This window comes from Erythrolamprus reginae, chromosome 2 (genome assembly GCF_031021105.1).
Source record: "Erythrolamprus reginae isolate rEryReg1 chromosome 2, rEryReg1.hap1, whole genome shotgun sequence".
In the NCBI taxonomy this organism is placed as follows: domain Eukaryota; kingdom Metazoa; phylum Chordata; class Lepidosauria; order Squamata; family Dipsadidae; genus Erythrolamprus; species Erythrolamprus reginae.
Genome location: NC_091951.1, coordinates 178,654,506 through 178,673,144, shown reverse-complemented (window position 1 = coordinate 178,673,144; position 18,639 = coordinate 178,654,506). Strand labels below are relative to the sequence as shown.

Genomic DNA, 18,639 nt, shown 5'->3' with positions numbered 1-18,639 from the left:
TTATTTATGTACTTGCCTACCTATCTAATTTATATTGCCAGTGGCTCTGGCCAATATGGAACAAAGCTAAAAACAATAAATTATTAAAACCATTATCTTGATTATTATTAAAAACATTTAACAAATTATAAACTTGACCATGAGCATGAAAAAATACCAAGAGAATCAGAATCTAGGAAGAAAGTAAATTATTTCATTGCACAGCTGAAAATTCAACAAACCTTAGTGAGAAGTTAACAGCTTATTTTTCCTGGCTTCTGTACCACAAAGATGGGTAAAGTAGCTAGTTCACTTAACAATGATGAGAAAATATCTCATAAAAGTAGGAAAACAATTCCATTGAATCAGCAATAAATCAAATGGATCCTAGAATATGGTTTGCCATGTAGATCAATACAGTATATTATTGATATTTTATCCAAGATAATCTAAACAGTTTTATGGATGAAAATAATCTTGAAAGTGGAAAAATACTTAGGACTTTCCGAAGTTCCAGTCTCCTAAGATGACTTTTCAGTTATAAACACTATATAGTAAACAAAAAGAATACTTGCAAGGGCATAGTGGAAGAGATTAAAGAAAAAACAGAAAGGATAAAAATTTTCCAGAATTTGTTTTAGGATGTCCGAAAGCTGCCAATAGAAGCTGTAACAGAATGCATATAATATGTTAGGGGTAAAGTAGTAGTCCAGGAAGCCACCTCCCTCAGTAACAAAATTATGTCACAAAAAAATGAAAAGAAAATAAGTTAGAAAAAAAGGAATCCACATTTCCATTAAAGAAATGGAGCAGAACAGGAATTATAAAAATGATTTTAAGGAACAATATCAGCAATAACATTATAATCAGCATACAAGCATATATAATAGAACAGAGGGCAGTAACCCGCTAGGGAAAAGACTGAACAATTAAATGACAAGAGAATTGAGCAAGTCCAGAAAAATAGAGAGCTGAATTACATTTCTATATCTATGTTTGCCAAAAAATGCTACATAGCGCACCCACATTTTCAAAAGAATTAAAACAAATAATGGTATTAGGGGATGAAATACTGGACACAAAACAGCTAATTCTGTAAATTATTTGGTATGCAGTGGTTCATTCTGACCCAAATATACATTGAAAAATCTACAACCTGCAGTATTATATAGGAAAAATGGATTGCCATTATTATTATTATTAATTAGATTTGTATGCTGCCCATCTCCTAAGACTCGGAGCGGCCATGTACAAGGAACGACAAAACCTCCTTGAGGCATCTACTTCCAATGCATAGCTTTTCAAAAATGTTTCTGCATGCAGACTGGTTGCCAATCAGCACTACAATCAGGATTTCTCTCACTGCCTGAAATAGACATATGTTTGGTATAAAACACTAATCTGAGATTAGAAGGCTGTGCTGGCCTTTTAGGTTCAATTACATAAAGTAGCTGGAAGGCTTTGGTCACTTTCTGGTTGCCTAAAGTGTTAATCCCAATAATCCAGTGCATTTACAAAAAGATCATAGCCAGTATATTGAGCTTTTGTAGAAAGAAACAAGGACTGTTCCTTGCTAGAATGAGGTTATTAGCAGATAACACCTTAGTTACTATGGAACAATTCAGTTTCTTCTCATTTCATATAAGTCTTTATTCTCTTTTGTTTAAGTCAAGCTTGTAAATCCTGCCTTTTTCATTTTTTGATAAAGCCATAGTCTTATTAATTAAGAGTTGCTTTACCAATCATGACTGAATCCAGGGTATTTCTGGATACCCTTGCAAATTGCAGAAGATTCTAGCTAGTCTTGTTTGTGCACCCAACTTTGATAGGATCATGCCAGGTTCTTATATAGTCTTTTATGTATACTAGATACCAGAACGTCTTCAGATGTGAGTATCAGACACGCTTTCCAAAAGCAAAACAAGTATGAATAAAAAGTTTGGGGGTGGGGTGATCTTCACTGCCCTGATTCTGAAGGGAGAAAAGTTCTGCAAATAAGATCTTAACAAGAATTCCTGTGTTTTTACCCTCACATAATGGAGAAAGACACATGTCACCATACTTAACTTGATTAATTTTTAAAGAACTAGATAATCTTACTAACACATAATGGGAGTGCTGTACATAACAATTTATTTTGATGTTAGTACACACCTGATCAGATTACCATAAAATACAGCATTCTAATTAGAAAGCTAACTGAATGCTGGATGAGTGCCAATAACTAATAGATATGTTGATAGCTCAAAAATTTCATGCATGGAGTGAGGTATTGAATACATGTGAACATTCCGACCTACTCTTCAAAATGTATATTAGTAGCTTAAATGCAAAAATATAATGTTTATTGAGTTTTGTTAACACAAAATCAGCTAAAAATAAAAATTAAAATACTATTGTTCAGTTAAAATGGATCAAATATTATAGAATAAAAGTTAACGTAAATACAAACTTTACTTAAGAAGCAGAAATCAAATCTACCAGTTCAGGTGGGATGCTGCCCTGGAAATAAGATGTAAGAAAACATTCTTGGATAGTAGTAGTTGGATTACAAATGGAGTAGTACAATTATTTACCTAAGGATATAACACAGCAATATTCCCTCAGGAAGACTTCTAAAATTGCTGACTACATTACCCCTGGAAAACTCATTTGTACTTTTATTGGTTTTATAATGTTTAGTAAAGATATGGCACTGAGTTCCAAATCACATTTCTACAAATCTTTTCTATTAAAATAATTCCTCTCAAAAGTTGCTGAAGCTGCAACCTCTGAATATGCTTTGATGCCCCTGTGGTGGTTGCATTCCCAACTTGCATGTTTTCATCATACTCTCCCAGCCACAAAAAAATAGATTAAGTGCAAGGAGAGTTCAAAGGGGAAACCCCAAAAATGAAATCCAATTAACTTTCTAAGTAATGAATGGATGAGCCTTATAACAAATCACTGCCATTCCTTTCAAAACTCTTTGGTTTCTTTACTTGATCCTCATAACCTTGTTATCTCATTATATATTGAAGGCATGCAAAATCCTTTATACACATCAGCTCTATGTCAAAAATGGAAGACACCAACCTGCACAATCTTCATATTCAGAAAAATCTTGACTTGGCTAATGTCCAGAACTATATCCAAATGCAGTTCTTAACATATTCTTTTCCAGATTCACTACCAAGCTGTGCTCTTTCAAAGGAATTAAGGTTTTATGTACATTGCCTAGGAACTAAATTGTCTTAACATTATATCAAAATCTCATTTAAGTAAGGTAGTAGACACAGGTAACCCATTAGAGTCAATAGAATTTTCTGGATACCCAATATACTGAGATTATCCTCAAAGATAAAACCCTATAATAATCTTTCCTCATAATTTTTACACAGTTTTGAGAGAATGGTCCTTGGTCATTTCCCCCTTGCCTGTCCAAAGTTATCTGGAACCAAGTACTGGAAATTCCCAACTATCCCTAAATAAATTTGGCAACAAAAAGTGTTTTTGCAAGTAATGTTTTTTTAAAAAGCCCTCCCCTTTCCAGATACTTGGGAAAATTTTGAAACCCGTGTCCACATTCCAATTGTAGAGACTCCTGATAGCAACAGCATTTACTATGGCAAAAAATGCCTCAATCTGAAATATGTATAGAATGGAGTCACAGAGAAGAGAAGTTGTGCAATAAATTTTCTTGTACCCACTCTTTACTTGTTTGGGAAGATTATCCAAATTTACCAATTTCCTGGTTCAAATCTATGTCACTTTATTTATGCTGTTTTTTGATGCTGCAAAGTAACATGCTCTTAAAAAGAGTGTGGATTTTAACATACAATAGAGAATAATTGAAAAGTCAAATGGACAGATTTATCCTATACATCTATCAATAGATATTACATTCAACATCTATTTAATGACAGCCCTTATAAGAATTTCTTTTATCAGAAAGCTTTGTAGATGTATATTCAAAAATAAGTTCACATTCCTATGACTGTAACTTTAACAGTCTTCCCAATGCTAAGGACATGATTTTAACAAATATATATAATTCAAATAATCTAAGTAGGTGAGAGTGGAGTTAAAGTGACAACATACTATTATCTGATTTACTCAATTAGTTATCATATTTATTATGTCCTCCTTTGATATAAAAGAAATATCGTATACAATGTGTACATGCACTAATAGATCACTGGGTTTCGGTTTTTCACATGACCACATTTTGAATTCATAGTTTCAACTAGATACCTTTGTAAAGGATCAGCACTTATTTTATCCAAAGCTTGTGAAATAAAGAAAGCCATTTGCTTTTCAAACTACATTCCTTTCCAATGATGGTGGCAGCTTCTCAGATAGAGACTTAGTTTCAAAAACAAGCAAATTTGCAATTTCCCTACTTACACAATGAATGGATTATACCAGTTATACCCGCCCTACCATAAATGTGATATGACTAGACATCTTAGACTGAATAAAATTCAATAAAAATTTAAGAAAAGATAAAAAGCAGATATATATTACTGAAGTTATTACATATTGTTAGAAAGTGAAGCAACAACGTGAGATTTTATTGCTGGTCTTTATAATTGCACTCCAAGCAGATAATCAGAACAGCAGGTTATTTCATTTCAGCATTGGAGAAGCAAAAAACCTCCCTTGCCTTCCAAGAGTTGTCGCAGATTTGCTTTTGCTTGAAAATCTAGGAAATAAGTGGAAACATTCATCGTGAGTTTTCAGTATGCAATAATGACCAATACCTGTATGTTTTAGCATTTGTTGATAGGAAAATAATATTTTACTCTTGAAATGAAATTCTCTATGTATTTCAATAATATCTATTGAACACTGATCCTTATTTCCACTTTCCTCGACATACAAAAAACATACAACTCAAATTCCCTGAAACTAATGCAAATAACCTTCCCTCTGGCTTCCACATATAGTCCAGAAGCAGTTGTACAGCGGAGGCAATTGGGCTATTCTGTGTTGTATTTATATAACACATTCAAGAAAAACCACAACCCCATAAAAGTCCACGTAAGGAGCCTGCAATTCACAGGTAAACTGATAAGACAGACTTATATTTCAAATTAAAAACTGCAACCATTTGAGCTGATTTTTGGGGAAGTATTCACAACTAGTGCATTGCTCATTTGGAGTATTTTTCCATCTGGATATGTATCAATTATTCCTCATATTCTCTTATATCCTAAATATTCTCACCAATTTTCATTCCCCAGTTCTCCAAACCATATATTTAGAATCAGAATCCTCCCCCCACAAAAAAATTCAGATATTACTCACAAATTGGTGATCAGCTATACAAACTATGTATACAGTGATCCCTCGATTATCGCGAGGGTTCCGTTCCAAGACCCCTCGCGATAATCGATTTTTCGCGATGCAGGGTTGCGGAAGTAAAAACACCATCTGCGCATGCGCGCCCTTTTTCCATGGCCGTGCATGCGCAGATGGTGGAGTTTGCGTGGGCGGCGGGGAAACCCGGATCTTCATCTGCTCGCTGCTGCTGCGGCCGCACAGCAGCTGATCTGCTCGGCGGCAGCAGCGAGGAGCCGAATCGGGCTTCCCCCTTTGCGTGGGCGGTGGGGAAACCCGGATCTTCGTCTGCTCGCTGCTGCTGCGGCCGCCCAGCAGCTGATCTGCTCGGCGGCAGCAGCGAGGAGCCGAATCGGGCTTTCCCCTTTGCGTGGGCGGCGGGGAAACCCAGATCTTCGTCTGCTCGCTGCTGCTGCGGCCGCCCAGCAGCTGATCTGCTCGGCGGCAGCAGCGAGGAGCCGAATCGGGCTTTCCCCTTTGCGTGGGCGGCGGGGAAACCCGGATCTTCGTCTGCTCGCTGCTGCTGCGGCCGCCCAGCAGCTGATCTGCTCGGCGGCAGCAGCGAGGAGCCGAATCGGGCTTTCCCCTTTGCGTGGGCGGCGGGGAAACCCGGATCTTCGTCTGCTCGCTGCTGCTGCGGCCGCCCAGCAGCTGATCTGCTCGGCGGCAGCAGCGAGGAGCCGAATCGGGCTTTCCCCTTTGCGTGGGCGGCGGGGAAACCCAGATCTTCGTCTGCTCGCTGCTGCTGCAGCAGCAGCAAGCAGACGAACATCGGGGTTTCCCCACCGCCCACGCAAAGGGGAAAGCCCGATTCGGCTCCTCGCTGCTGCCGCCGAGCAGATCAGCTGATGGGCGGCCGCAGCAGCAGCGAGCAGACGAAGATCCGGGTTTCCCCGCCGCCCACGCAAAGGGGAAACCCTGGCTCCTCGCTGATGCCCCCGCTCGCCCGCCCGCCAGCAAGAGCGGGAGAGATAGAGAAAGAGAGAGAAGGAAAGAAAGAGATGAGAGAGGGAGGAAGAGAGTGTGAGAGAGGAAGAAGCAAGATAGAGAAAGAGAGAGAGAAAGAAAGATGAGAAAGGAAGGAAGAGAGTGACGTCATCGGGTGGGAAAAATCGCGATATAGCGTTTCGCGAAGATCGAGATCGCGAAAATCGAGGGATCACTGTAGTTCCAAAACACTAAGAAAGGATGGGGGGGGGGGGGGGAGAACCACATACTTTGCTAATTTATTCTGGTCTGTGACCTCAATAAGGATATGACTTGATATTTTGCTAATTAGACCAAATAAATAATTAAACTTACTTGGGAGTGGTTTTACTAAATGTAGATTTGACCTTCTGAGACAGTGAGCTGCTTGAAGGAGTTTTTACCAATTGCTGTTCTGGGGTAATGGGTGGTCCCAACAGGCTCGCTATGTGATAAGAACAATTATAGTTAATATTCTTAAGCGACAATGTTTCAGGCTTCATGTTCTGGGGAATCCAGAGCAGATTACCATAGTCTTTGAGCCTGAAGGATGCCAATGCAACAATGTTTGAAATAGCTTCAGCCCAATGCATCATAAGTGATGAAAAATCACAATGAGAATGACTTACTATCTTCTTTCTCAAATAATATCACAATCTGAATTTAATTCTTGCCAACTTTTTAGCCTTTGCTCAAAAAGTAAGCTTAAGTGCAAATTACGCAAACATACAATTAATCTGCAAGCAAAATCCCCGAATATGAATACCGAAACTCGATTTATGCAGACTGAAGTAGCAGACACAGAAAATCAGTAGATACACTCCATATGTTGAAGATTACATACAACAGGAGCAGAGAATAAGATTTATGTGAAAGGAAACAATTAGAGGTTTTTCACTAAGAATGGCAATCCTGTCAAATTTATTTATTTCTGCAATTTATCTTATGACATAAATCCCCATAGACCTTAGGCAGTTTACAGATTAAAATAACCATGAAATAAAACTATATTTTTAAATGTCAGCAAAATTATAACATCAAATAAGAAAAAATACAACATTCACATGCTATGTGCTTTTGTGTTCGCATGCATGCATTTGTACCTGTAGCTTTCCAATCAGCCCCCATAAGTTTTCAGAAAAGCCAAATTTCTACTGATTTTTGTAACACATGTGGGGCAATTCTTGTGTCAAAGGACAAGTTGTCCACAGGAGAGGAACTGCCTCTAAGGAAGTGCAGTGTTGAGCCCCCTCTTGCCACCTATGTACTGATAGGAGGAACCTCTTAGCAAACACACTCTAGCTATCAGGATGGAATGGGTAGACACTATGTGGAAAAACAGTCCCTTAAATATCAGAATATGAACCAAATAGGGAAACTTTAAAGGTAGGCACCTAGAAGTGTGCTTGGAAATACAATGACAGCCAATATACTGTAGCTCCCACAGCATTGCAATGTGGCAGTACAGCGACTGATCTGTGAACATGTGGACTGTTGCATTCTGGGCCAGCTGAAGTTTCTGGATAGGCTTTGTGGGTAGTTACAATAATTTTATTGGGAGGTGACAATTACATGAGTGATTCTCCTCAGTCCTGTTCCGTACAATGTTGCAAATGGTGTACCAGTTGAAGGGTCTTCTGGTCACGGCTTCTCCCTACTAATGCAGTAGGAATGGTGAGTCTGGGAGGAACCTTTGTGTTGTGAATCTGCTCTTTCTGTGGAACAGATTCCCATCAAATATTACAGAAGCTTTCAAATTAACAGTCACTCCGACCTGTTTGGCTTCTCCAGCCGGACTGTGCCTGTCTCTGGACACTTGGACAGGACTTTTGCAACATCTCCCACTGGATCAATTTTAAAGATATACCGATGACACAACTGGATATCATCACAACCATATTCATATTTTGGTGCGAAAAAACAGCACTATTGTTCACATTACAAGTTTCAATTAGCACATGTGTTGGATCATAGCTAACAATTTAAAGGCATAATTACCTTTCATATCAGGTGTGGAGTAAGCATTGGTATTTTCAATGATGTGAGCTGGGTCAATATTTTCCTGTTCTACCATGATAATCTGGGTCCAGTAACCCATAGGCAAACTGAGCAACCGTTCCACAACCTACAAATTCATATTGACATACAAAGAACATTTTTTCTTTCGATTCTTTTCAAATTAATGCTAAACATTTACAAACACAGACTTCATTCTCAATCATTTTAAATATTTAATATTTCCATTCTGTTATGCTCACTTGTGACCTACCCTAGGTTGCTTTTTTGTGTCCTGGAGTAGTGTCATAGGATCAGGTTCTGGTATAGCATGTCCAACAATGGTAGGTCCAAAGACTCTAGCCAGGTTGGAAATATCCATTTTGGTATCTGGACTTTGAGCCACTCTAGAGAAAAATAGACATCTAGGAGCATTTGTACAAAGAGGAGCAATACATTTTGTCTTATGAACTCTTCCTTTCACTGTCACCCCAATGTCACAAGATGAACAGAATTATACTATCTTTTTTTATCACCTCTTCAAGAATTCGCAATACAACTGAACTTACCTCTGCAGGTGAATCATGAGGAACGCCAGAGTTTCCCTATTGGCCTGTGGTAGGTCTCCAATAGTTTGATATATGGCTGCTACACTGTTGTCTTCATCTATAATTTCTTTAAATGGAAACATAAAATGGTATTTCTATTATCTCTTTCAACTTATTACAATGGAGAAAATAATGAATTTAAATTATAACTGCTTAGGTTTCTAAGACTTTGGTTTCCATGTTAGAGAGAGGAATTCATTTAAAATGGCAACATATTAGCCCTTTCTCAACCTATAGGTATTTTCATATCTCATACTAAGCTACTGTTTGCTCAATTCTTATTTACTGAATAAACTGCAATTGGCTAGATTCAAGCAACCATTAAATTAATCCCAAAGAAATCACTCTGTGATGTGTGATGCACAGCTCAAGTCTTAGTAAAATGTTTAGCAGGAAAGGAAGGAGGAGAGAGAGAAGAATAGTAAATTGTTAAACACGAATGATATAACTCTCCACATCATTTCTGGGGCAAGAAAAGTTTTTGATCAAAAATTCATAGGAAACAGTGTCTCCCTCTAATCTGTGTTTGCAAATTGTGTTGGGGAGTTAATGAAGACTAGACTAGTCTGTAGACTAGTTTGGAAGATTACATAGCATTTTACTTCCAAGGTGTTTCCCAATCAAATAACTTCTATGGCTTATTAACTCCTATGGCTTTCTTTGAAAATAAACATTGTTGAAATAAAGAATTGAGGTACTAAAATTTTTAAATGAAAGTATTAAGTTGAGTAATAGAAAACAATAAAAAAGGGACTTTAATGCAGTGGTATTCAACCTTTACACTTTGGTGGCCCAGCCTGGTGCACAGTGTGTGTGTGTGTGTCTAAGGCACATGTGTACAGCTTTGTACATGAGTGCCCTCTCCTTGCATAAGTGTAGCTTTACGTGTACGTTTGCCTGCTGCTTGTGCAAGTGGAGCTGCGCGCATGTGCTTGCCCATTGCTAGTGCGGTGCAGTTTCTAACAGGCATGACCTGGTAGTGAGCTACAGCGTGCGGGTTGGAGACCTCTGTTTTAATGCATAATTATACTCTTAATCTTGGGATCTTTTGTTACATTAACAAAAACAGAAAACTTATTTTCAAACAGACAGGGTGGAAAATAAAAAATAGAATGAAGTCAATTTATAGGAATTCAAAGGAAGTTTTAGCACATCAGTACTAAGTCGCAGTACTTTAAAAAAAATTGGGTGGGGGAATCTATACATCTATACTATAGGTATATTGTGCTATAAATCTGGTCACCTTTTGTCAATCTAAACCACCTCAAGGGGTTGTTGTTGTGGGGAAAACAGGGTTTATGTTGGATATACTTGAGCTATTTATAAAAATAATAAATGCAGGATACAAATATTTTTATATCATAGATAAAAACATATTAAAAGGATAAGAGTCAGCATTTTAGCTTGCCTAATGGAGAAAAGTATATTCAACATTTATACTCAAACATGTTATATTACTCATACCTGCTGCTTCCATAAAGTCCTTATTGAGACGGAAAGTAAGAAGAGGCTCCTTAAGATTGCGGAGAAAATCTTTAAGAAGCCCACATATAGCATGAATATCTTCCACTTTGCTAAGCAGAGGTACAGTTTTCCCTCTAAGGAATTTCTCCTTCAAATCTTTCACTGTGCGGTCACAGCCCGAAATTCGGTAGAGGCCCGTCTGTTAAAACAAAGATTTTTAAAGTAAGATCCCAAACTTGTTTCTCTGAAATCCCTTCCAGCTTTAATGTAACACATGCTAGCATTTGACTTCCATAATCACCACGCCAGAAATTCTGAAAGCAGCTACATCAGGGGCCCCTAAACTTTTTACACGGGGCCAGTTCACTGACCTCAGGACTGTTGGAGGGCCGGACTATAAAAAAAACCCTATGAACAAGTCCCTATGCACACTGCACATACCTTATTTTAGAGTAAAAAACAAAATGGGAATGTACTATTTAGAGGGGGGGGATCTGAAATTCATATATGTTTATGTTTTGTTTTTAATTTTCTTTTGTTAACATCTGATTGGCTGTACAAGGTTTTCTTGGCTTATAGAAAAATGTATCAAGAAAGAAGGAAGCACTTTGGCATAATGGTTAATAAGTGAGAAATATAATTGGTGCTGTACTTATTGAAGGAACATTAAGGAGGGAATTTAATTAAAAGAAAATGAATGTAACTGGATGACAAAATTAGAAAAAAACTTTTGCAACTTTTTTGATGATTGATAGGAATTACTAACAAAACACCGCATTTTATTTGTGGAAAATTAGATGGTACACTGTGTTGTTTGAATGTATGTTAAGAGAAACACCCACCCCCCAAAAAACAGCCCTTCCTTCCTCTTTCCCTCCATTCATTTCATTCTTCCTTCCTTCCTTGTTCCCTCCATTTCTCCTTCCTTCCTTCCTCTCCATTTCTCTTTCCCTCCCTCTATTTCCCTTTTCTGTTTCTCTCTCTCTTTTCCCTCTCTCACAAAAACCTCTGTGCCTCGCCATGCACCTTGAGGGGTGGGGGCTGGGAGAGGCTCCGCCGCGAATGCCCAAATTATCAATCTGTGTTTAAAGTACACTTAACGTTTAAGCCAATGTCTAAAAAATATGAGAGAATTCTTGAAAAATGAGAGGACTCCAAATAAGGTGGTTTTTTATGAAGGTGGGTTTTTTTATCCCCATAAAATATCCTGTGAGAAAGCTTTTTCAATTTAACACATAGCTGACACCCATGTAATGTGATCACTTATTGTTTCAACGAACAATTCCAATATTAAAAAGTCTAAGCAGGCAGGATGAATGAACTTGAGGGGGTGCATCTCTATCTCTCTCTCTGCTGAAAAAATGAGACAGGAAATGTGGAGAGAAGGCAAGGCGACAGCTCCAGTGTAGGCACAAGTCTACGCCTGCAGCTTTTTCCCCAGGGCGCTGCTTCTGTGCGTAGATGGCGAGGCCATCCAACCTTTGCTTCTTGTTTCCTGGGGTGTATGTGTGTTTGCTTCCTGTTTCTTCTCCGCAGCGGGAAGAATATCAGCAGGAGTGGGCCGGCGTGGTCCCCGGACACAGCCGGAGAACCCGGGTGGGGCTCAGAGCCCACAGGGGTTTCTCCCGGCTGACAGATCAGCTGTCGGGCTGGAGAAACGGCGCCGTCTCTACCGCGCGGGGTTTGAAAAACCTGCGCAGAGTTTGTTTTTTGCCTGCATGGCCATGCGATCGCATAGGCTAGAGGGAACAGTGGCCAGGAGTACAGGATGCAGATGGATCACGCGGGCTGTAGTTTGGGGACTGCTGAGCTACATCTTGGTGGATATAGAACACGGGTGTCAAACTCGCGACGTCACATTGCCGTCATGTGACATATCGCAATGGATTTCTCTTTGGGGTGTGGCCTGCATATGATGCATCCAGCCTGTGGGTTGCCAGTTTTACACCCCTTATGTAGAAGGTCTTAGCAGAAAGCCTATGCATTTTCTCCATTCTAAACAATTCCATAAGATTTATACCTTTAAAGTTTACTTTACCTCATTCAAGCCTCGTCTCTCAATCTCATTTACACAGTGAACTACAATGGAGGGGATCATTGGAGTCGTCACAGATACAAAATCCCCCAGAAATCCCTAAAAAGAGAGAAAGAAACAAGTATGGGAAATGGGAAATAACAAGAGTTATTGTTATTTTTAAGAAATACATCATGTAATTGCATAGGAAGAAAACAAGAGACAAGGAACTCGTTTAAATTGTGTGACCAGGTGCCAGATTCTACAGCTTAAATGTTAAGATTCTATCCATAAAGTAAATGAAAGTACCATACCCAGTGATGGGCAAGAACGCTAAATTGTGCTCACTGCCACGGCTCGTAAGTTCTTGCGGGACCAGAGCAATTTTGTTGCTGCACCTGTGGAGGTACCAAAATTGCGCCCGTATTTCAGTGAGGTTTTACCTGCCGCTCGGTGCACATTTTTGCTACCTTCACAGGTGCAGCAGCAAAATCATGCTGGTCCTGCAAAAACGTATAAGCCACGGCGGCGACCGCAATTTAGCGTTCCGGCTTGTAGCCCACCACTAATACGAAAAGAAAAAGCACGGCATTGAAATCTTCAGTAACTCAATACTGTAAAAGTGTATAAATGTTAGTAGTACAACAATAACAGTGACAGTACAAGGTTTTTTAAAGCATGTTACATATTACTTCTTCCCTGCTTAGATTATATTTAGAACATAATATGCTTATGTAAAATCTTAGACATGAGCAATAAATTCTAAGATATAAGTAAACGGTTCCTTTCCAAAATATCAGGCTCTAGTTTCTTTTCTTGTTTTCCTCAGATTAATTTCTAGATACCAATGTAGATAATGCACACGCATACACAATGCTGGTTTTTTTTAAATTGGAAAAAAAAAAGAAAGAAAGAAAAAAAAAAGAAAAGAAAAAGAGCAGCAGTGTCTCGGTTCCTAAAGAGCTTCTTTAAATTCCAGTATAACAAGAGCTGGTGGCTGTATCAACAGTAGCTTTATTTACCAGAAAACTTGAAACATGGCTGATGTTTATGTCAAAAACATTTTCACAGCAAACTAACACTCTTTCACCTATTCAAATCTTCAGTATTATTATTTTTAGGTCCAATAATCAGCCACTAAGATATTTTATTTAGAAGCATACCTGTCCAATTTTGAGAGGGGTTCCTGCTACGGTAGAGGTGCAAGGCAAGGGGCAGCGATCTCGGCATTCTACATGTGTGACTACCCGACAGTCTCTGCATTTCAGGGACATTTTCCCAAACTTTATCCGCTTCCCACAGGGAACACATGACTCAGGTTTAATAACCTAGAGACAGAATATGTATAAGCTAACTTGATTGAGAATAAGCAATGAAATATACTGAGTTCAATAAATAGACACAGACAAGTACATACAACTAGCCACTAAGATACATTCATGTGAAGACATCAATATATACATGTTTATTTTATTTGAATTATCTATCTGTACCAGTTGAATGGAGGAAGATAACTGAGTCTCTACAAAGATCATGTATTTTTCTTTTTAGGAAAGGCAGATGCCCCCATAAGACCAAGAACATGTAGGCAGAAAAGAGGAATATGGCATAATGCACCTGTAAAGTGGTGTATACATGTCTTAGATATAAAGCATTGTAAAAAGGGAAAGTGGAAAAAGGGGGTGGGGTTACATTTCAGATGCTGCAAGACATGCTGCTGGAAAGCACATCAAGTGGTTTATGGACAGCTCAGCAGAGGAGTGACCTGGCCTGCCAAGTTTACAGATGCCAATTCTAGGACAAAAGCAATTTTTCTAGCAGAGTGTGGAAAGACCAGGAAGATGGACTGTGTTGTATAGTGAGATTCAGATGCTGAGTACAGACATTTGCGAGAAAAGGCATCCAGGAGAAAACTTACAGACATTCCAGTGTCAGTAACTGATATAAGAACAGAAAGAAACATGAGGTTGAGAAAAAAGTTAAGCCTTGATTTCTTTTAGTCTAATTATTGTTCTATTCTTTATAAACCTAGCAAAACATATTGGTTTTGTAAATAATTTTACTTGTATATATGATTATGCTGCTTCTTTAATGTAGATCACAGTATCCTAAATACAAGCCCTAATTTGTTTAATTATTGGCTCTGTGTGGGGGGGTGGGGGTGTATCAGTTCATGTGCATGCATGGGGGTGTATCAGTTTATCCTGACCCACTCTCTAAAACACAAATTTAATCATAACTAATCCTGAACTGTTAAAATTCCAGTTATGAGTAGCAAAAGCAAATGCTAGCAGCCACAGTACTGCTCTTTAACCAGCTTCTTATTCAGCAAGGTTGCTATATTACATGACCTAGCCAGTGGTGGTGAACCTTTTTGGTTGGCATGCCAAAAGGGGGTTTGTTGGTGTGCTAGCAGATGTACACTTGCCTACACCCCTTCTCTCCCCACACACATGCTCACCCCCCCGCATTGCCCCCCACTGCATGCACACAGCCTTACTGAAGCCTGAAAATCAGCTGGCCAGCGCATGCATGCGCGCTGGAGCTCACACAGGGCAAAGTCTCGCGTGCCCACTGATATGGCTTCACGTGCCACAGGTTCACCATCACGGACCTAGGCATTTGTGTTCTTGGCAGCATCATTATTTAAACTCTATGCAACTATTTATATATATATATATATAAAATTTGATCTTAGACCCAAAATAATTTGAGCTTTGAATTGGTCCCAAAACTGAGAGGTCTCTTCACTCACCGTTTTGGATACAAATTCGTGTAGTCTCATCCCAGTACTTCCAGGAGTGCTAGATCCATCTGTTTCGGATTTGTTTTCAATCCTCCTGCTTCCCAGGCTTGACTCACTGTTCCAAGGTTGTAGGATGGCTTGGGTGGACAAAGAGACAATTTGAAAAACCAGTTTTTGATACAGGATTAAACTGACAGCAGGTACCCCCAGTTTAAACTAATACCTGTGTTGTTATCCAGATAAAGCTATTGCTCACTTTCCTCAACACTATTACAATAAGTAATACTTCATTTTTTTGGGGGGGGGGAAGCAAATGGTTACTTTTAGATCCTTTCCTCAGCACAAGAGCTCAGTCTTAAAGGATATTTTAAACCTTCTTAAAGAACTGATTGCGTGGGGTGGATTTAACAGAATGAATACATTTTTCTCTGGCAGGTTTCTTCTTTCCCTGTTATATAAAATCCAATGAAGGAAGGGATTGAAAATTTAAAGTACGTAGTGTTAGACGTGGAAAGAAAATACGATCCTACGTAACCAATTTCAATAGTATTTCAGATGAACAGTGTCAAAAGCCCCTTATTTTCATTTCGATCAGCATCTGCATTGTTACCGGAAAACACATTAAAAACTCTGACAATGAAGAAATCATAATACTCTAAATTTCACACAGATACATTTACCTGCCTTTCTCTGGTTTCCAACAGAGTAAGGTATTGTCTCAATAGTGGCAATTGCTTCAATTGGGCCGCCATCATTAGGAACTGTGAGAGTTGTTTTTGCAACTATGGATTCATTTCCCTGAAATAAAATATTTGCAAGAAGCATAAAGGAAACATAAGCAAGAAGCGCTCTCTCTGGATATGTGTATGTTTTAATAGTGCAATCTGCGGCAAACTTAAAACTCTGGTTTCAAATGAGAAAAAAAGAAATTTCCACATACTACCAATAAATCCCATACTCTACAACAGATTCCCGACAGTTGTATACTCGATACAAATTGCTGATGAATCTGCGGCGAGTAAAAAACTATAGAACAATGAATATAAATGAACACTCCCCTCTATACATAAATATGTGCCATTTGGAGATCAGAGACCTACTTCTTAAATGAGTCAAATAGTCTTTGTAAAAGCACATACCTGATCTACTGTAGAGCCAATGGAACGAGTTTTCTTTAAAGGACCAGGTGGGCCTTCAATAAACTGTCTAGAAGAGCGCTGTAAAGGAAACATTTGTAAGTCTCTGAGTGAAAGCATAACAGCATTCTTGCGTGAAGTGAAAATTCTAGAGAAATATTAAATTCTATATTTATAAAGATTCAAAGCAGAAAATGAAGTGATTAATTATCTAAATTATCATTTCCTACTCGGAACATGCAAAGACAACACACTTTTTGCCTACCTTACCTACAGATGAAAGTAAGGCAAATTAAATGGGAAGGGTGGTAAATTATCTCAAGTATATATTAAATGTATTTCCAGAGTTCAGCTGTATATTAACTGAAAGTAAAACTGATGGTAATTTCCACATCAACGTTCAACAAGGATGGTTTTTTTAAAAAAAAAAGAAGCTGGATCCTTTAAAAAAGAATCTGAAATGGTATCATTTCCTGCTTGAGCTAGGGTTGAACTAGATTTCCAAGTTCCTTTCCAACTGTTATTCTGTTACATCAGATTTTCTTAAATACATTTGCCAGACTTTTCCTACTTAGTACACAAGCAAATGGAAATTAAATGGTTCTCAACATAATGCTTGGCTGTTGGATATTCTGTGAGTGTAAAAAAAAGTTTCAGACTAAAGAGTATAACTCTAATGAAAAAATAAGAATTGTGTGCATTGAAATGATTCAAATGTATCCAAGCTGAAAACATTTGCATAATAGGCATGTTGGTTATGACCTGCAAAGCCCTACATGACATAGGACCAGAATACTTGTGGGACTGCCTTCTTTTGCATGAGTCCGTGACCGGTTAGGTCCCACAGTCGGCCTTCTCCAGGTCCTGTCAACTAGAAATGTCGTTTGGTGGGACCTATGGGAGGAGTCTTCTCTGCCCCAGCCCTCTGGACTCAGCTCCACCCAGAAATTCGTACTGCCCCCCCAATTCCCCTTCCACAAGAGTCTGAAGACTCATTTATGCTGCCGGGCTTGGCGCCACTAGACACTGCCCCCGGCTGACAAATGTATTGTGAGCTAGTTGATTGAATAGGAATGAGAGTTTTAATTGGTTTTAGATTTTTTTAGATTATTAAATTAAATTAATTGGATTTAGAATGCTATATTGTTTCTTTATATGTTGTAAGCTGCCCCGAGTCCTCGGAGAGGGATGGCATATAAATCCAATTAATAAAATAAATAAAATAAATAAATACCCCCAATCACATGTAAATTTCAATAATAAATGAAATCCGCTGTTTGCATCAGATGATACAGATACATTTTTAAAAACCCATACATACCCTTTTTTGTCTTTTTTTCAATCTAACAGTTTTTACCATTGTGGAATCCCAATCCTAGATATAAGAAAAACAACTTCTTTAGTATCAAACAGATGGCAAACATGAATTTTCAATCTGTCCATTATTTTATTGCCTAACTTTGAATATTCACCCATAATAATAGACACAAAGGATCATTTTTTTTAAAAAAATATATTGTTAAAGCAGTACAAGAAATGAATTCAGATAATGGTTACATTACCAATGAATCGTCAGTTTTGTCAAAACTGATGTCGGATAAATTTGAACCAGATTCATCTATTGTTGACAGCCTAAAACAAAAAAATCACACAAATGTTTAAACCTCACCTTATCATAGATATTAATTTAGTACTTGATAAGTTAGCAGAGTTTGAAAAGAATGTTATAACATATTCAGAATTTTAAAAAGTTAATCCCCCCTTTTAACAATTTAAACAATGCAGTTAAAAGACGAACGGTGGTAGATGCAAGCATTTCGTAGTGACTCATCAATTCCAAACTTACAATAACAGTTAAAGTAACTTAGTATTTGTACTAAATTGGGATTGGGATTTAGTATACTGTATTGATGTAAAAACTTACTATAGTAATACTAAATATTAAAAAATACTAAAAGTCACATATTCATTTTTAAAGTTCCTGAACAGCTCATCCTAAGTATTATATTTTAGTGGTTTCAGTGAGTCAACACTAAATATGTCCTTTATGACACTGCCTAACTCAATGGGAGTTTTCTTCACAATAAAACATTTACTGTGTTTACTATATACTTTGTGCCCTCTAATTCTCTAAATTTGCCTTAATACTACCAAAAGCCTATTAGAGGAAAACTATAAAACCCCCATATATTCATATATTTATAGAATAGGAGTACATTTTGATTAACTGTAAACATACCCAGAGGTATGGAATAATGGATTCACCGTGCCTGTATATAAAATTACATATTTCCTAAGATACAAGTTGGAATTCTGAAAACCCTATTTTCCAGGAAAAACAAGATTAAGAATGTAGCACACTGCTTCTGAAATTATTTCCAATCCTTTCAAAATATGTGTTTTATGAAC

General features: G+C 38.0%; 1 protein-coding gene across 6 annotated transcripts in view; it reads right to left on the bottom strand.

Annotated features, from left to right (window-relative positions):
- Nucleotides 1-3,705: 3,705 nt before the first annotated feature.
- RACGAP1 (Rac GTPase activating protein 1) overlaps nt 3,706-18,639 on the bottom strand; it is a 39,476-nt gene continuing 24,542 nt past the window's right edge. For all 6 annotated transcript variants that reach the window (XM_070740537.1, XM_070740539.1, XM_070740538.1 and 3 more), the window contains 13 exons: nt 17,793-17,862; nt 17,552-17,605; nt 16,234-16,311; nt 15,775-15,892; nt 15,104-15,231; nt 13,512-13,676; nt 12,373-12,468; nt 10,335-10,533; nt 8,832-8,937; nt 8,537-8,669; nt 8,266-8,392; nt 6,604-6,712; nt 3,706-4,663 (listed from right to left, as the gene is read on the bottom strand). In XM_070740537.1, the coding sequence (XP_070596638.1) occupies nt 4,588-4,663; nt 6,604-6,712; nt 8,266-8,392; nt 8,537-8,669; nt 8,832-8,937; nt 10,335-10,533; nt 12,373-12,468; nt 13,512-13,676; nt 15,104-15,231; nt 15,775-15,892; nt 16,234-16,311; nt 17,552-17,605; nt 17,793-17,862 (1,459 nt within the window). In that variant the 3' untranslated portion in view covers nt 3,706-4,587. The remainder of the gene's footprint in view (nt 4,664-6,603; nt 6,713-8,265; nt 8,393-8,536; nt 8,670-8,831; nt 8,938-10,334; nt 10,534-12,372; nt 12,469-13,511; nt 13,677-15,103; nt 15,232-15,774; nt 15,893-16,233; nt 16,312-17,551; nt 17,606-17,792; nt 17,863-18,639) is intronic.